The sequence below is a fragment of the Hermetia illucens genome, chromosome 4, assembly GCF_905115235.1.
Source record: "Hermetia illucens chromosome 4, iHerIll2.2.curated.20191125, whole genome shotgun sequence".
Classification (NCBI taxonomy): Eukaryota; Metazoa; Arthropoda; class Insecta; order Diptera; family Stratiomyidae; genus Hermetia; species Hermetia illucens.
In genome coordinates this window covers 53,725,102-53,740,962 of record NC_051852.1, presented here as the reverse complement: position 1 = coordinate 53,740,962, position 15,861 = coordinate 53,725,102, and the positions used below count along the sequence as shown (strand labels likewise).

Below are 15,861 nucleotides of genomic sequence, written 5' to 3'. Positions count from 1 at the left end.
CCAGATTCAGTTGCCCCTACCAAATGATCACTGTCAGTTGGATGAGTGTACTGGTAATACAGCCCGGCCCTTCACACTCTTGGCTCGTCCTAAGACGGTTTCCAGTGGCCATCGCAAGGAGATCGTGTAAGGATTTGCCGAATTATGAAATCTTAACCTGAAGCATAATCAGACCAGACTGCTATTGGACTGTGAGGCTCGTAAGGAACCTCTTCCACAACACGAAGAGAAATTGACCAATTTCAGTTTATGCTTAGGGTTTCTACCTGATACTCAACGGCCTTGTGAAACGAGTTGTCTAGCAGAATATCTTCCTGTCGCCATGAGACCGATATTACCTATAATACATCGGTACGCGACAACTGCTCGCATCCTTAGCTGATTTCAGAACCATTTTTTTTTTTCTAATCGGAATAACCTCCAATAGTACCCAGTAGCGACGTGTTATCTAGACGAGGTATAACTCTGCAATCACTGCAATTTTCACTCCATCTAAAAACAGTTAAAACAAAATTATGGATGGTAAAAGTACAGCAATAGGCGACTCGTGTCTCATGACCGATTTGGCTACTCTTTTCCCTGGGAACAACAAACATGCACTTTCCCAAGGAGACCATTTTTAGCCACCCATTTTACATCAAAGACCTGTCTGTATGTCATAACGGAGGATCGATATTGAAATGGCGACCCTTATTCCAGACATGGTAAACGACCAAAAGCACAGTCGAAACAACGGTGGCTTGATACGCTGGATGGAAATTTAAAAGGCTCGCGACTGCATCCAGATCTAGCAAATGACAGAGCAAAATGGCGCAACCGATCACAACGGGCGGACTCTGCCTGTGAACGCGGCAAAGGCTAAAGGAAAAGAACAAGATGCGAGATACGAGTATCATCAACAATTTGAAAATTCACAGATTGCTAGTATCTTAACACACGCAGGGAGTACTTGGAGTGAATTCTTTATCCTTAATTTACAAAGGAGCCACTATCCCAGTGAAGAATTTTGCTTTAATAGCGACCATTTTTAGCAAAAACCAGAGATTTCAAGCCATATTTCGAACATGCCAGCTTCAGACATCATTCAGTGATGTTTTCGGGTTACTTACAAACTTGAATTGTACTGTCAAAGTACGGTAGATGCTTTCCTCCGAGTCTTATTAATGTTTTGCGAGTTGAAATTCACTGACTAGTTATTTATTTACATTAACTTACATAAGGAGAACAGTCTTGAAATAATCATAAATCTAAGCTGAGAACGTGTGCAAGTCTTATCACAATTTGACTATCTTAACTACCGAACAAAACTAACTTTCTCATGGGTTTCCCTCCAAACAATCTTCAATACCGTGGCCATAACGATCATGTTCGGGTTCGTTAATAGTGATCTTCCCGGGTCTGTAACCACAAAGCGGATCCGGCTTGGCTGGGAGATCAGCACAAAGTGAATCCAGTGGCAGTGATGGAACCCTGATATTGAATGTCTTGCTGGGATACTTCTCCGGACAGTACCCAATATCTCCATAGGTGAGGTATCCTGGCGAACGTGCCTCCTGCTGTGCGGCTTCAATATCATCGTCGTCGTCTTCGTGATGTTCTGAAATGGCAGCGGCTTTAAGCTCAACGATTGCCCGATTCAAGCCCAGCAGGCGTTCTTCTGGAACGTTGGCCTTAATTTTCTTGACAACCCCATTCAATGGTTGGACGCGAAATCCGTATTGAAGTTTGTCTTCGGGAACAGGACGCCTCAAGCTTCGTGCCAGTTGATACGCCAAGCTCAAACTTACTGCGTCAGCAGGAAGAGGCTTGTATTCTCTGGTAAAAGATAGAAGGTCGGATTAATACAAAGCAGTTTATAATTATGTGGATTACTCACGGCTTGTGCTTGCTTCCATACACCAAGTTTGGGTTCACGTGTGGGCCTTGATAAGATTCGGGGGCACGCATAGTTTTCTCCTGGCAGCCCAGTTGTTGCGGTGGCTCTAGGCTAATGCTCTAAAAGAAAAATAGATTGAAATGAAGGCTGAACAAACACTTTGGGCTAACTTTCTAAAAACTATTTTATTCTCCCAAAATGTTGTACATCAACTTCACAAAATTAATTAACTTTTGACTATCCTAACCAGAGGCTACATAGCCTGTGCAGTGTGGGCACGGGCTAACGAACTTTCTTCTGTTCAACCTGGGGATCACTACGTTCCTCAAATAGTTTGCTTGTTTCTCTCTCTTAACTATCATAGCATTGACAATTTTAACACCTACACTACATAGTGGCTTCGGTGGGATGGCGGGCTGCACAATGGTATGACCGCAAGAGCAGGTATCTCCAATTGGCAAGAGCTTCGGGTCTACAGGTTTAGCTCGCGGATATGGGCGAGGTATCCTTTCCTGGCAGCCGCAGACACCCGTCGTTGACGAGGCACCACAAGAGCATCCTCCGTATGTCTGGAAATGGATAAAAGGTTACGTTGCAATGGGTTATAATTGAAAGGTGGAAATGTAAGCGTCGACATACCGAGCCAGTGAAAATTGTAAGCGCTAACGTGACTACCACTAAAATCTGTAGTCTAATGTGCATCTCGCGGTGAATCAGCTTAGCTTAGTCTGCAAATTTTAATTGTCGAGATTTACCTGTAAATCTAGCTTTTTATAAGAATTTGGGTCAAAGAATTAGTTCAGCAGTTCAGCGAAAAGTGCTTGGTCAGGGGATTTTGTTTGGAATGCATTTCGCGACTACGTAAATAATCAAATGAGTCAGTTCAGCGGAAAGCATTGAACTTCGCATAGTGCAGGTGATTGCTCGACACATATTGGAATTGTATAACTGAAATTGTAGCACAAATTGAAAACATTTGCTTGAGCTACGAGGAATAAGCCGTGGTTAAGATTCTCGTGTTCAGCATTTCGGTCATTTTGCCATTCATCAGAAATATGGAACGGTGTCATGGTATTTGGGTTCGCACTAATTTAGATTGAATTCTAGGATATGCAAAAATGCATCAACATCAATCCATTGAAATTACATATTCTGCACTGCATTCCTAAGTTTATGTTAGAGACACATTTCCTTCAGACAGAGAGAAAGAAGGCTGGTCCGGTCTTCACCCTTTACACATTTGAAGATATTTTATAGTAACATGAGGAACGCGTATCGGACTCTCGGCTCGCCCTAAGCCTTTCATGGGCAAATAATAATATGATACTGTACCTAATATCCACTGAATGGTTACATTTTCCTACATGTTTACGGCCATTGACTCAGAGATGTTGTTTAGGAAGACCAGTTCAAAAAGGACGAAGTTTAGGTAGGGTCAATAACATCCCCCTCGGAGACCCCCTTGTTGTGGTGGGGGAGCTTGTGGTAGTTTACTACTACACTAACGGCGCGGTTTGCCAAAAAGTATAGTAAAACAACTCCCTTAATGAGAGGAACTGGAAATCTGACTACGGCTAGTCCGTCGGTGACGCTGTTACCTAACTCTTCTATAATACGGGGCAAGAAGGCTCGGCAGAAGGAAACTTCAGCCGCAAAAGAGAAGGAACTACAGGCTTGCCTGTCAGAACCTTCACCTCCGTCTGTACCCGAGAAAACGGAAGAAAGCGAAGCTGGTACATAATGTGGACTCAATTGGTCTAACGCCGGTATGTGAAAATAGATCCATGCAGCCCGAACTGTCCTTATATATTTCTGGTTCAAGAGCCATGGGTACGTTTTAACAGAATCTGTGGTATTGCGTCAGTCAAGGTGAGCAAAATCTTGTTCGATGAAAGATCCTCGAGACCGCGGGCTTGTGTTCTGATGTCATAATTGTTAGAGGCAACCATGCTGAGACAATTCTGTCCCCAGGACCTTGTTGCGGTCAACTTACAACACCAGGTTAATGGTAAGAGGAGAAACGCTATAGTTGCCTCTGCCTATTTACCCTATGATTCTTTGTGCCCCCCGCCGACGCAAGAACTAAGGGACTGGTAGTATATGCAAAATCAAGTGGCCTTGAACTTTAATAGGTTGTGATGCGAATGCTCAGCTTATTTGTTGGGGCATTAGCAAATGCAATCCTAGAGGAGAGAAACTGTTTGATTTTATCCCTTCAGCTGGTCTGATGACCGCGAACGTAGGGTGCGCCCCCTACGTTCATGGGGTCGAGAAGAAGCGAAGTAATTGACCTAATAATCTAGACTTCAAAGTTGTTAGAGTTGATTACGCACTGGCGAGTGCTAGACGAGGTCTCACTGTCAGATGACCGATACCTAGAATTCAATCTGACTTTTGCAGGCGAACAGTCTGCAGTACAAAGACGAAACCCTAGGAAAACGGATTGGACAAAGTTCAATGAACTCCTTTGTAATAAAGTACAGTTTCCTTGGCTACTAAGGACTCCTTTGGCGCTGGAAGGTGAATTAAAAACTCTGAACTGCACACTTTTAGACTGCTATGAAGAGGCTTGTCCTATTTCCCGAGGCCAAAGCGGTAAAACGGTTGCTTGGTGGAACCGGGAAATGCAAAAACTCAGAAAATGAACCACACGACTTTTGAACCGTGCTTGCAAAAGTACCAAGAACGAAAACTGGTTAATTTTCAGGAACTCCTAGGAGGCGAAAGATAGACTTCAAGGCTGTGCAGAGTCTCAAAATGGATGAGTCAGGCAAGTTGGACTCTCTTAGAAAACCCGACGGTACTTTCACGAGCTCCAAACTGGATTCAGTTGAGAGAAGTGGCAGGGGGAGAGTTGACGGTCCTTACAACCCCTTCAACACGCAAGTGCTGCAAGGGGAACTAGAACACTGCGAAAGCGGTTGTTACGCATGAAAAGGTGAAAGCTGCCATACTGTCCTTTGAACTTTTCAAAGCACCTGGCATGGGTTGCATCCGACAATGCTAAAGGAGGGTATGGAGCGACCTCTAAGAAATATTTTTCAAGGATGTCTTGCTCTGGACCACGTGCCTTCCTCTTGGCAAAAGGTTAAGGTAGTCTTTATACCGAAACCTGGGAAAGATGACTATTCTAATCCAAAGAACTTCAGACAGATCAGCTTGACTTCATTCTTGCTGAAAGGTTTGGAGAGACTGGTGGAGCGTCACATTCGTGAAAACGCGCTTAGGTCGCACCCATTTAATGAAAACCAACATGCTTACCAGCGAGGAAAGTCCTGTGAGTCTGCTCTTCATTCTTTGGTAACAAAAATAGAGAATGCAACTTTGAATTGTGAGTACGCGATGGGGGTGTTTGTGGATATTGAAGGGGCTTTTGACTGTGTGCTTTTTCAAAAATTTTGTGATGCCGCTAAAGAGCATGGTGTTGATGATGATTTAATTAAGTGGATCCATTGCTATGCGCTGAGGTGGGTGTCGATCGCTATCTGACTGCAGAAGCAGACTGCTTTCGCCACTTCTTTGGAGTTTGCTGATCGACTCACTACTATGCGAACTGCAAAATTTGCCAATACACGCTAAAGTTTATGCTGATGACCTGGCTGCGCTTGCTATTGATCGGGATCTTGGAACGGTGTGTAGGAATATACAATGTGCCGTTGATTTGATAAACAGTTGGTGCCTCAGACATGGTTTTTCAGTTAATCCAAATAAAACCACAATCGTATTATTCACAAAAAGGACAAAGCAAAATGGACCTTGCCTCCCTGAGATGAGGGGTACTACCCTTCAACTCTCCGAAGAAGTGAAATATCTGGGTGTCACTCTAGATAAAAAACTTCTTTAGAACAAACATGTAAAGGTAAAGATGAAACGAGCTCTTACAGTTTATGGGCTGTGCAGGCGGACCTTTGCCTCGACATGGGGACTCAGGCCTCATGTGGTAATGTGGATATTCGTTGCCATCATTAGGCCGATATTCGTTTATGTATCCGTAGTGTGGTGGGTTAAGCTGAGACAAAAAGGTTTTCACCGTAAACTAGCCGCACTGCAATGAACTGTGTATCTGGGTTTCAATGGTTCCATGAGCACGACATTCGGCGCAGCTCTGAATGCACTACTCAATTTGAAGCCCCTGGATATATTTATTCAAAGCACTGCAATGAGAGCAACTCATAGACTAATTTAATTAGATTTATGGCGAAACAACGGATGTGGGGGGCACAGAGCATTGGGAAAGTTACTGGGAGAACTGAATTCAGTTCTTACAATGCCTTCCGATTCTCGTGTCCCCAACCATCTGTTTGGTAGAAGATATGAAGTTACCCTGAAGCAGAGAGATAACTGGGAGGTCCCAGATGAATGCATGGCGGGGTATACGGAAGTCTTCTACACCGATGGCTCAAAAAAAGAACAGGGTTCTGGAGCCGGTGTCTACCTCTCGAATAAAAACGGGAAGTGGGCTTTTTCTTTGAAACAATATACAACGGTTTTTTAAGCCGAAGTTTATCCGATCCTAAGGCAGCAAGCCCGAAATCATTCAGGAATGCAGAAACTGTTTGAACTCAATCTCTAAATTCAATACGGTGAAACTACTCTGGGTACCTGGCCCCTGTGGCATAGAGGGACATGAAATCTCGGATGCTTTAGCGAAAGAGGGGTCAACCTCCCCCATGCCGAGACCGGAAGCAGCAATTGGACTATCAGTAGCATTGGCTAAGTCTGTTTTCAAAAACTAGGAACAAGCTTCCCACAATGACAGAGCCTAAATGCTGCTCGGCACACCAAACTTTTCCTGCCAGAACCAAACATGCGTACCGCAAAGTTTATCTTGTCAAAAAACCGGAAGACTTGCAGGTGTATTGTGGGCATTCTGACAGGCCATAATTCGCTAGCTGGGCATATGTTCAGAATAGGAATTACTCAAGATGATACGTGTCCCTCCTGTAATGAGGAACCGGAATCAACGGAGCATTTTCTATGTGAATGCCCCGCCTATGGACGCATCAGGAATCAGATCTTTGGTGCCGATGTTCTCCAGTTGCGACGGGTAGCATCACATCCACTAACAGGAATCCTGCGATACGTTAACGAATGCGGAATACTCCGTTAGACGGGGGTGGCGAGTACAATGGGCCAACACGGCCTGAGTGCTCAGAAGCTGTAGCTTCTCCCCCACCACACAAACACACACACACACACACACACACACACATATAGTAACATGAGGAACGCTTATCGGACTCTCCGCTCGCCACAAGCCTTTCGTGGGCGGATAATAATATGATGCTGTACCTAATATCCACTGAATGGTTACATTCTCCTACATGTTTAAGGTCAATGGCTGAGAGATGTTGTTTAGGCAGACCAGATCAAAGAGGACAAAAGTTTAGGTAGGGTCAATAACATCAATCTCGATGCTTAAATGATCGCTCATTATTGACGCAATCTAATTTTACTCAAACCCCAGTATATTTTTAATCAGATTATGAGTATTATATCTATCTTCTACGCTTAAAAGGTTAACACTGCAGATTTAACCAAAAACCGTAGGTTCGACTCCTTCTCCGTCTAGTAATTTCTATACAACTTAATGATTGGAACAATGCTGGCATACACGTTCCTCCCTCTCCTTGGTAGATAGGAGCGGTGGATAAATTCAAAGGTTGAGGTGAATATGAACTTCCTTAATAAGTGTAGTTTCAAAAACCCTGACCAAGTTTGAATTCAACATTAGAATTCGACACTATAACCCATGCAATACTTACTCAAAGAAATAGAATCCTCGGAAGACAGATTGAGCGACAAAATAGAACTTAGCGCTTGAGCTATGATCTCTGGGAGGTGCATCAATCATCTATGATTGGTATTGAGAAAACAACAAAGATGATCACAACTAATATGAGAGAAACTTTCGAGGGGCTGTCCATTTAATACGCCAAAGAAGGGTAAAGGAGCTCTGCCTTCAGAGATTCAGCTTTTCGATGGAATCGATACAGGTAAATGCGCTGCTCTACATATACGCATAAATTCCCATTACATAGCGGGATGTGAAGAAGATATTTATTTCAAAACAGGGAAACTTGCTTACATTTCTAGGTGGCCATTCCACTGTAGGCACATGCACCAAGCAAATATACAATACAAATACACTGCACTCCACGAGCCCAAGGTGAGACAAAACAATTTCCGAAAAGGAGTGGAAGAAGATCCATGTATTGGACAAACGAAAAGATATCTTAGGGACTGTCCACAGGCAGATTTTTTCTCTCTTATTTTATGGTCTCTGGTAATTCACACCTTGTTATAGCTCCTGGCAGACTCAACAATCTTTGTGCAAGCATTTGTGGACGATCTAGCCGTACTAATTACCGGCAAGTTTGCAAACACAAGATGTCACCATCATCATCATCAACGGCGCAGTCTAGGCCTGCCTTAATAAGGAACTCCAGACACCCCGGTTTTGCGCCGAGGTCCACCAATACAATATTTCTAAAAGCTGTCCAGCGTCCTGACCTACGCCATCATTCCATCTCAGGCAGGGTCTGCCTCGTCTTCTTTTTCTACCATAGATATTGCCCTTATAGACTTTCCGGGCTGAATCATCCTCATCCATACAAATTAAGTGACTCGCCCACCGCAACCTGTTGAGCCGAATTTGATCCACGTCGTTATGTAGGCTACGGAATCGTCCATCCTCATGTAATAATAATAATAATAATAATCGTTGGCGCAACAATCCATGTTGGATCAGGGCCTTGAAGTGTGTTAGAGCACTTCATTCAAGACCGTACCTCCTTCCTCATATAGGGGGCCAAAAATTCTTGGGAGGTTTCTTCTCTCGAACGCGGCCAAGAGTTCACAGTTTTTTTTAGCTAAGAACGCATGTCTCCAAGGAATACATAAGGACTGATAAGATCATTGTCTTGCACAGTAAAAGCTTTGACCCTATGGTGAGACGTATCGAGCAAGACAGTTTGTAAGCTCAAATAGGCTGTGTTGGCTGCCAACCACCGTGCGCAGATTGTTGTAGTCTCCTATCTTCATTGTTTTCATTTGACCAGTGCGATTCGATGTTGTTGGTTGCTTGGGTTTTAACGTTGCCACCATATATTTCGTCTGGCCTTCATTGATGTACAGCCCAAGATCTCGCCCCAATGGCCACCTGCTCGATCTGGATGAAGGCAGTTTGTACATCTCGGGAGGTTCTTCCCATGATGTCGATATCGTCAGCATAGGCCAATAGTTGCGTGGACTTAAAGAGGATCGTACCTCTTGCATTTATATCAGCATCACGGACCACTTTCTCGAGGGCCAGGTTAAAGAGGAAGCATGATAAGGCATCCCCTTGTCTTAAACCGTTGTTGATGTTCCATGGTCTCGAGAGTGATCCTGTTGCTTTTATCTGGCCTCGCACATTGGTCAGGGCCAGCCTAGTCAGTCTTATCAATTTCGTTGGTATACCGAATTCTCTCATGACCGTGTACAGTTTTACCCTGGCTATGCTATTATAGGCGGCTTTAAAGTCGATGAATAGATGGTGCAACTGATGGCCATACTCCAACAGTATTTCCACCGCACAGAGAAAATCTGATCTGTTACTGATTTGCCTGGCCTTTTTGGTATGGGCCAATGATGTTCTGGGCGTATAGGACTACCCGACCCAGCAAAATAGAGGACAATATCTTATAGATGGTAGTCAGCAATGTAATACCTCAATAATTGCTGCACTGTGTAGTATCCCCCTTTTCATGTATGAGACAGATAATACCCCGTTGCCAATCGTCAGGCATTGATTTGCTGTCGCATACTTTGAGCATCAGTTGATGAACCACTTAGTGTAAATGGTCGCCTCCATATTTAACCAATTCGGCTGTAATTCCTTCGGCTCCTGGCGACTTATGATTTTTTAGCCGATGAATTGCACGGACTGTTTCTCCTAAAATTGGTGGTGGCGGTATTTCTCCGCCGTCTTCAGTTGGCGGGACCTCCAACTCGCCGATGTTCTGGTTGTTCAGTAGCTCATCAAAGTACTCAACCCATCGCTCCCATATGCCCATTCTGTCGGAAATCAGATTTCCCTTTTTGTCTCGGCAGGATAAGCATTGAGGTGTATAAAGTTTCATCCTGCTGACTTCTTGGTGAAACTTCCGCGCCTGGTGCGGTTGCTCCCTGTACTTTTCTAGTTCACAGACTTGTTGGTTCTCCAGGCTTCCTTTTTTCGTCTGTGAAGTCGCTTCTCCGCTCGACGGAGTTCGTCTCCGCGCGTGCCCGCGTTCTTTGAGAATGCAACATTACTCGGTATGCGGCATTCTTCTGTTCCATTGCTAGCTTACATTCATCGTCAAACCAGCCGTCCCGACTTTTCTTGCGGCTGGGGCCAAGTAAGATATTTGTGGCCGTATCAATTATAATGTTCTTCAGGTGGTTGTGAAGATTATTTATTGATGCTTCATCTCCAGGACATCTGTTAACTGCGGCATCCTTTTCGCCCTTATAGGTGTTACGGAAGGCTGTATTGTGAATGGCTTTAGTATTCACTCTCACCTGATTGTCAGAGGGGATTGTAGGTGGTGTCGTAATTCTATATGTTCAGACGTTCATCAAGGCTGAGAGGTGGCGGTGTTCAATCAGCACGTGGTCAATTTGGTTGAAAGTGGTCCCGTCTGGAGAGGCCCATGTATGTTTGTGGACCGCTTTCCGTGCATACCAGGTACTTCCAACAACCATTTTGTGCAATACTGCTAACTGAATAGTCCGCAGCCCGTTATCATTGGTACCCCTATGTAAGGTATGGGAGCTGACGTATCGCCTGAATACGGGCTCCATCCCTACTTGGCTGTTGAAATCGCCAAGTATGATTTTGATATCATACTTGGGACAGGCTGCGAGGGTCCGCTCAACTGGCTCGTTGAAGGTATCCTTCTCCGACTCTGCAGTCTCCTCTGTAGGCGCGTGAACGTCAATGAGGCTTATATTTCTAAACTTGCCTCGCAAACGCAGAGTGCGTACCCTTTCGCTTATATTTTCAAAGTCGATAACAGCAGGTTTCATTTTGTGGCTGACTAAGAAACCAAGCACATGTTTTACTGGATGGCCTCTATAATATATATAACCGGTCCCTGTCCATCGTATCTCTTTCAACGCTGCTACATCAGCCTTATGTTGGGGCAGGGTGTCGGCTAGCTGGTCTGCAGTATTGGGTCTATACAGGGAGCACATGTTCCATGAGAAAATGCGCAAATCGTTATTCCGTTGCCGTTGCCGGGTTCGTCGTTTTGAAATCCATCCTGTCCGAGGCTCCGTCCGTGGTTTCGTAACAAGTTGTTTTCCGTGTAGGGTTATCAGCCCTACCAACCCCCAACCTGGAGGACCTGTTGGTACATTTTGTCCCATTTTTAGGCGCAGGAGACTCCTCTTGATCATTCTCCGTCTGCAGCTTTTCATGAAGAAAGAACTCCCAGCGATCACCACGTGGAGGTGGAGATAGGGTTTGGTAGTAGAGCTGTTGGTGTTGGTTCAGCAGGCGTTTCCCAGGTTTTATTCTCCATCGCGAGTACCAATCCACGTTTCGCCCTGTGACATATACTACCCTCTGTTGTGGAATGATCTTTATTTGAAAAAATATTTGACAGTTGAATGTATATTTAATACAGTTGTAGTAAACTTAATTGTTAATTCACACTATGTATTACATTTAATGGTTAGTTCACACTGTTACATTTCTCCTTCCTTCAGTAGTTTTACATCTCTTCGACTAGTCTCTTGGGTCGATTTCTTAGCCGTTGGCTTCGCCGTACTGGATGTTCAATTTGTTGTGCTTCGGTGTGTTGTCCTTGTTCACTCATGTTTCCATTTTCATGCGACGGTATAGCGGGCTCCATAGACTGCTGATGTTCCTGTTCATCATTTGCTGTCGGGCTTGCAGATTGGTAATGGAAACTGTTTCGCTTAAAATCTGAAACATCCCGGAAGTCGATTGATGGTGGTATTACCCTCCGTTCTCGGATATGATCTGCATGTCGTCTTCTTTCTACACCGTCCTTTGTTCGAACACGGTAGGAATATCGATTTGTTCTTTCCACTATGTTGGCTGGTTCCCACATTTTCTCGATGTCTGTCTTTACGAATACTGGTTGTGCTGGTTGGAACTCTCTGTTAGACTGCTCTGCTTGAAGATTTTGTTTTACATGTTTAAAATGCATCTCTCGCCGTACATTAGGCTTCAGATTGTCAAATAAAGTTTGCAGGCGTCGACCTAGCAAAAATTCAGATGGTGCCTTCCCTGTAAAGGAGTGTGGTGTGTTTCGATATGTAAATAGAAATGTGCGCAAGCGCTGACGTTGTGATAAACCATCATATTCACTGGCTTTCATGCGCTCCTTGAATGTTCGTACGAATCGTTCGGCTAGTCCGTTGGTTTTCGGATGGTACGGTGAAGACGTTACATGTTTTATTCCATGACTTTGACAATAATTTCGAAACTCTTCTGACGTAAATTGACTACCATTATCCGACACGATAATTTCCGGATAACCAAATGTTATAAACTTCTCCTCTAGGAATTCGCACAAAGTTCTTGTGGTGGCAGCATAAAGTACATCTGCTTCTACCCACTTTGATAAAGCATCAACAAGCACAATCCACATTTTTCCTTCGAAGGGACCTGCAAAGTCGACATGCAGTCGTTGCCAACAATGCTCTGGCAGGGACCAAAAGTAGATTGGCAGTTCAGATTGTTTTGGGCGTTGCCGTTGACATGCCATGCATGATTTCACTGTATGTTCCACGTCCTTGTCGATGTTCGGCCACCATACATAGTACCTCGCTAACGCACGCATAGAGCCAATGCCTGGATGCCCTCTATGAAGATGCCTCAATGTTACTTCTTGAAGATTATCGGGCACGATAATTCGTCCTTGCCACATCAAAATACCGTTTTCGTATGATAGTTCCTCCCGTTTGTCGTAGTATGGTTTCAGCTCGTTGTTGACACACTTCGGCCAGTGACGCTCAATTAACTCAATTACTCGTCGTAATATTAGGTTATGTTTCGTCTGCTTCCTAAGTTCCTGTTCTGTTAGTACAATATCATCAAGCTTCCGTGTTTGAATTACCGCATAAATTTTATGAATCTTCTGCGCTTCCTCCGAAATTGCTTCATGTGCGTTTGGTAAGCGTGATAAGCAATCAGCTAGAATATTGTATTTGCCTTGACGATACTGTATATCGTAATTGTATGCACCTAACATTAGTGCCCATCTCGTCAGACGGTTGTTTACGAGTTTTTGCAAATTTCGTTTGTCTCCCAACAGGTGTTGAAGCGGCTTGTGATCCGTAATTAATGTAAACTTTATCCCACGTAAATATGGATCAAATTTCTTCACGGCGAAAAATATTGCTAATGCCTCCTTGTCAATGGTAGCGTATTTTTGTTCTGCTCCGTTCAATTTTCGTGACGCGTAGGTGATAGGTAACTCGTTGTTAGCCTCGTCCTGATGATATAAAACAGCACCAAGGCCTACATCGGATGCGTCTGTTGCGAAATAAAGCGGTTTTGTGTGATCGTAAGGAGTTAGATGACGGGCGCTAGCTATCATATGTCTAACATTATCAAATTGTTTCTGTTCCTTTATTGACCATTGCCATTGCGACTTTGTACCAGTTAATGTGTGTAGTTCGGAACATGCTCCATGTAAGTTGGGTATGAATTTCTCGTAAAAATTGACCAATCCCAGAAAAGATCGTAACTCCTTCTTGTTAGTGGGTATTGCAGCATTTTTGATTGCTATCAGCTTGTCTTCCACTGGATAGATCCCTTTTCGGTTGAATTGATGGCCCAAATAGTCGATACTGTCTTGAAAAAAGCTACATTTGTTCTTTTCGATACGAAAACCAGCTTCACGCAGACGTTTAAAAACTTCTCTTAATGATCTTAGATGGCTATCTTCATCTGGACCTGTAATGCCTATGTCGTCGAAATAGATTGCAACGTTGGGTATGTCAGCAAGTAGATTTTCCATATAATTTTGAAATGTTCCGGGTGCACTCGATATACCAGGAGTCATACGGTTATACTGAAAATAACCTTTGTGTGTGGATATGATTAGGTATTTTCTTGACTCTGGACTAATCTCGAATTGTAGATAGGCATCGCGTAGATCTAATTTCGTGTACTTCTCACCCTTGGCAAGCTGCTGACGGATGTTTTCGAATGTTGGTACTGGATGTCGTATTGTTACTAGTGCTGGATTCAGTGTAACACGAAAATCACCACAAATACGTATATTTCCGTTTCGTTTAACCACGTTGACAGTGGGTGTTGCCCATTCGATCGGTGTTTCGTTGGGGTCAACAGGTGAGATAATTCCAAGCTGCTGTAACCTTTCAAGTTCGAATTCCACGCTCTTTTGAATTCCGAATCGGACTGGCCTGGCTGGAATATGTATTGGTGTTGTTGTTTCCTTTACGTGAATTTTAACTTGGTAGTTATTTATTTTTCCCAGTCCTTCTTCGAATAGCTGCTTGTTCTCTTCCCATATGTCATTTAACTTCTGATACAGTGGTTTCGTTGTCGGCTGCACGTGGTTGTTGACACGATCTACGTTGTACACTGGTTCGGGCAGTGGCAAATTGGAGGTTTCATTCCACTCTAAGCCAAATAACATTGGATTCGCGTTGTCCACCACGACTACTTTCAAAGATCGCGTTCGCTTGTTCAGCGTCACTGTCACTGTAGCTTCCCCTTGGCAAGGTAAATCGAAATTGCCATAAGCCCGTAGTTTTGGTTTCCCTTTAAGCGTTGGTGATCCGATCTGTTTCCAAAAATCTGTACTTATAATGGAAACTGACGCGCCCGGATCCCAGTCCATCGTACACGTGACACCGTTTATCTTAACGTCAATGTTTCTTTTCTTAGCAATGGCACTCATTACTTTAAAAACTTGCTCACAACTCGAAATAGATGTATCACTATTTTTTACGTTGTAAATACGCTGTTGTTTCTTTTTGTCTCTCGCGATCAATTTAGCTCTGCCTTTTCTTATACAGCACGACCCGTAATGTCCACGTTTGCCACACGCTTCACAATTGTGATTCGCCGCCTTGCAGTTGTCTTTTGAATGTCTTTCACGCGCACCACATCTTAAACATTGTTCTTCCGACAAAATTCGGATCCGCTTACCGATTTTCGAACGACGCTTTACTATCTTTTTCACTTCCGCGCATTCACTGTCTACAATGTCTTTTTCCGCCAACTCTCTTGATAGCGCTATTTTGAAAACTTCCGCGAACGACACTTCGTTTTCTATGCCTTCAATATCATAGAATGTTTTTAGCTCTGGCCACCTTTGTTTCAATTCCACTTCAAGTCGGGGATGGTTGAGACCCGTTGCAAACCGATCACGTAATTGACGTTCTAGCATGTCGCCGTCGTAGCCACAATCGCGACTTATGTCTTTTAGCCTGTTCGCGTAAGATTCGAATGACTCATCTTTTTTCCTCACACAATTCCAAAAGTTCGTTAGAGCTTTGAAGCGCGTGGTTTTTCGTTCAAAAAGCTTCACGGATTTTTCCGCGATTTCCGTGTAAGTCAGGTTTTCAAATTTTTTCTTTGCGTCCGCAAATGCAATTTTTAGTTCACGATAGGTTTCCGGCTTTAGACATGATACGAATAATTCTCTTTTCGAACTTATATCAAAATAACCTACGAAAACACTAGCCGTTGTAACGCCATATTTCTCACATTTGTGGCGCGGCAGGATCTGCAGCATTCGAAATTTATTTCGGATGTTGCGGATGCGGACGGGTAGATGGCGCTGAACGCGGAAACTCTCCACTCACTCGTTTTCAGAACGCACCGGGGGAGTGGAGAGCCAGCGGTAAAAAAATGCCGTTGGTTGGGACAGTAAGGACCGCGTGGAAATAAGTCGGTCTCTTCTGTATCCAACCGTGGCGCGGAACACTTCGACTCGCGTTTTCCTCGTAAA

The 15,861-nt window shown here is 43.9% G+C and overlaps 2 protein-coding genes across 2 annotated transcripts; both read right to left on the bottom strand.

Annotated features, from left to right (window-relative positions):
- Positions 1-1,246: 1,246 nt before the first annotated feature.
- On the bottom strand, positions 1,247-2,713 carry LOC119655339. Its single transcript, XM_038061185.1, has 4 exons — positions 2,516-2,713; positions 2,263-2,445; positions 1,877-1,995; positions 1,247-1,815 (listed from the first exon to the last, which is right to left on the bottom strand). Exons 1-4 carry the CDS (start codon positions 2,576-2,578, stop codon positions 1,317-1,319), a joined length of 864 nt encoding a protein of 287 aa, XP_037917113.1. The 5' UTR covers positions 2,579-2,713; the 3' UTR covers positions 1,247-1,316.
- Positions 2,714-11,616: 8,903 nt separating this feature from the next.
- On the bottom strand, positions 11,617-15,297 carry LOC119653937 (uncharacterized protein K02A2.6-like). Its single transcript, XM_038059096.1, has one exon. The coding sequence runs from the start codon at positions 15,295-15,297 to the stop codon at positions 11,617-11,619; it is 3,681 nt and encodes a 1,226-aa protein (XP_037915024.1).
- Positions 15,298-15,861: the final 564 nt, after the last annotated feature.

Excerpts from the sequence above, each read along its gene's own strand:
- LOC119655339 (XM_038061185.1), bottom strand. The coding sequence starts at position 2,578 with ATGCACATTAGACTACAGATTTTAGTGGTAGTCACGTTAGCGCTTACA. Across the intron at positions 1,996-2,262 it reads CACCGAAGCCACTATGTAGT|AGCATTAGCCTAGAGCCACC; the intron begins GTAGGTGTTAAA and ends TTTTTCTTTTAG. Across the intron at positions 1,816-1,876 it reads TATGGAAGCAAGCACAAGCC|AGAATACAAGCCTCTTCCTG; the intron begins GTGAGTAATCCA and ends ATCTTTTACCAG.
- LOC119653937 (XM_038059096.1), bottom strand. The coding sequence starts at position 15,297 with ATGCTAGAACGTCAATTACGTGATCGGTTTGCAACGGGTCTCAACCAT.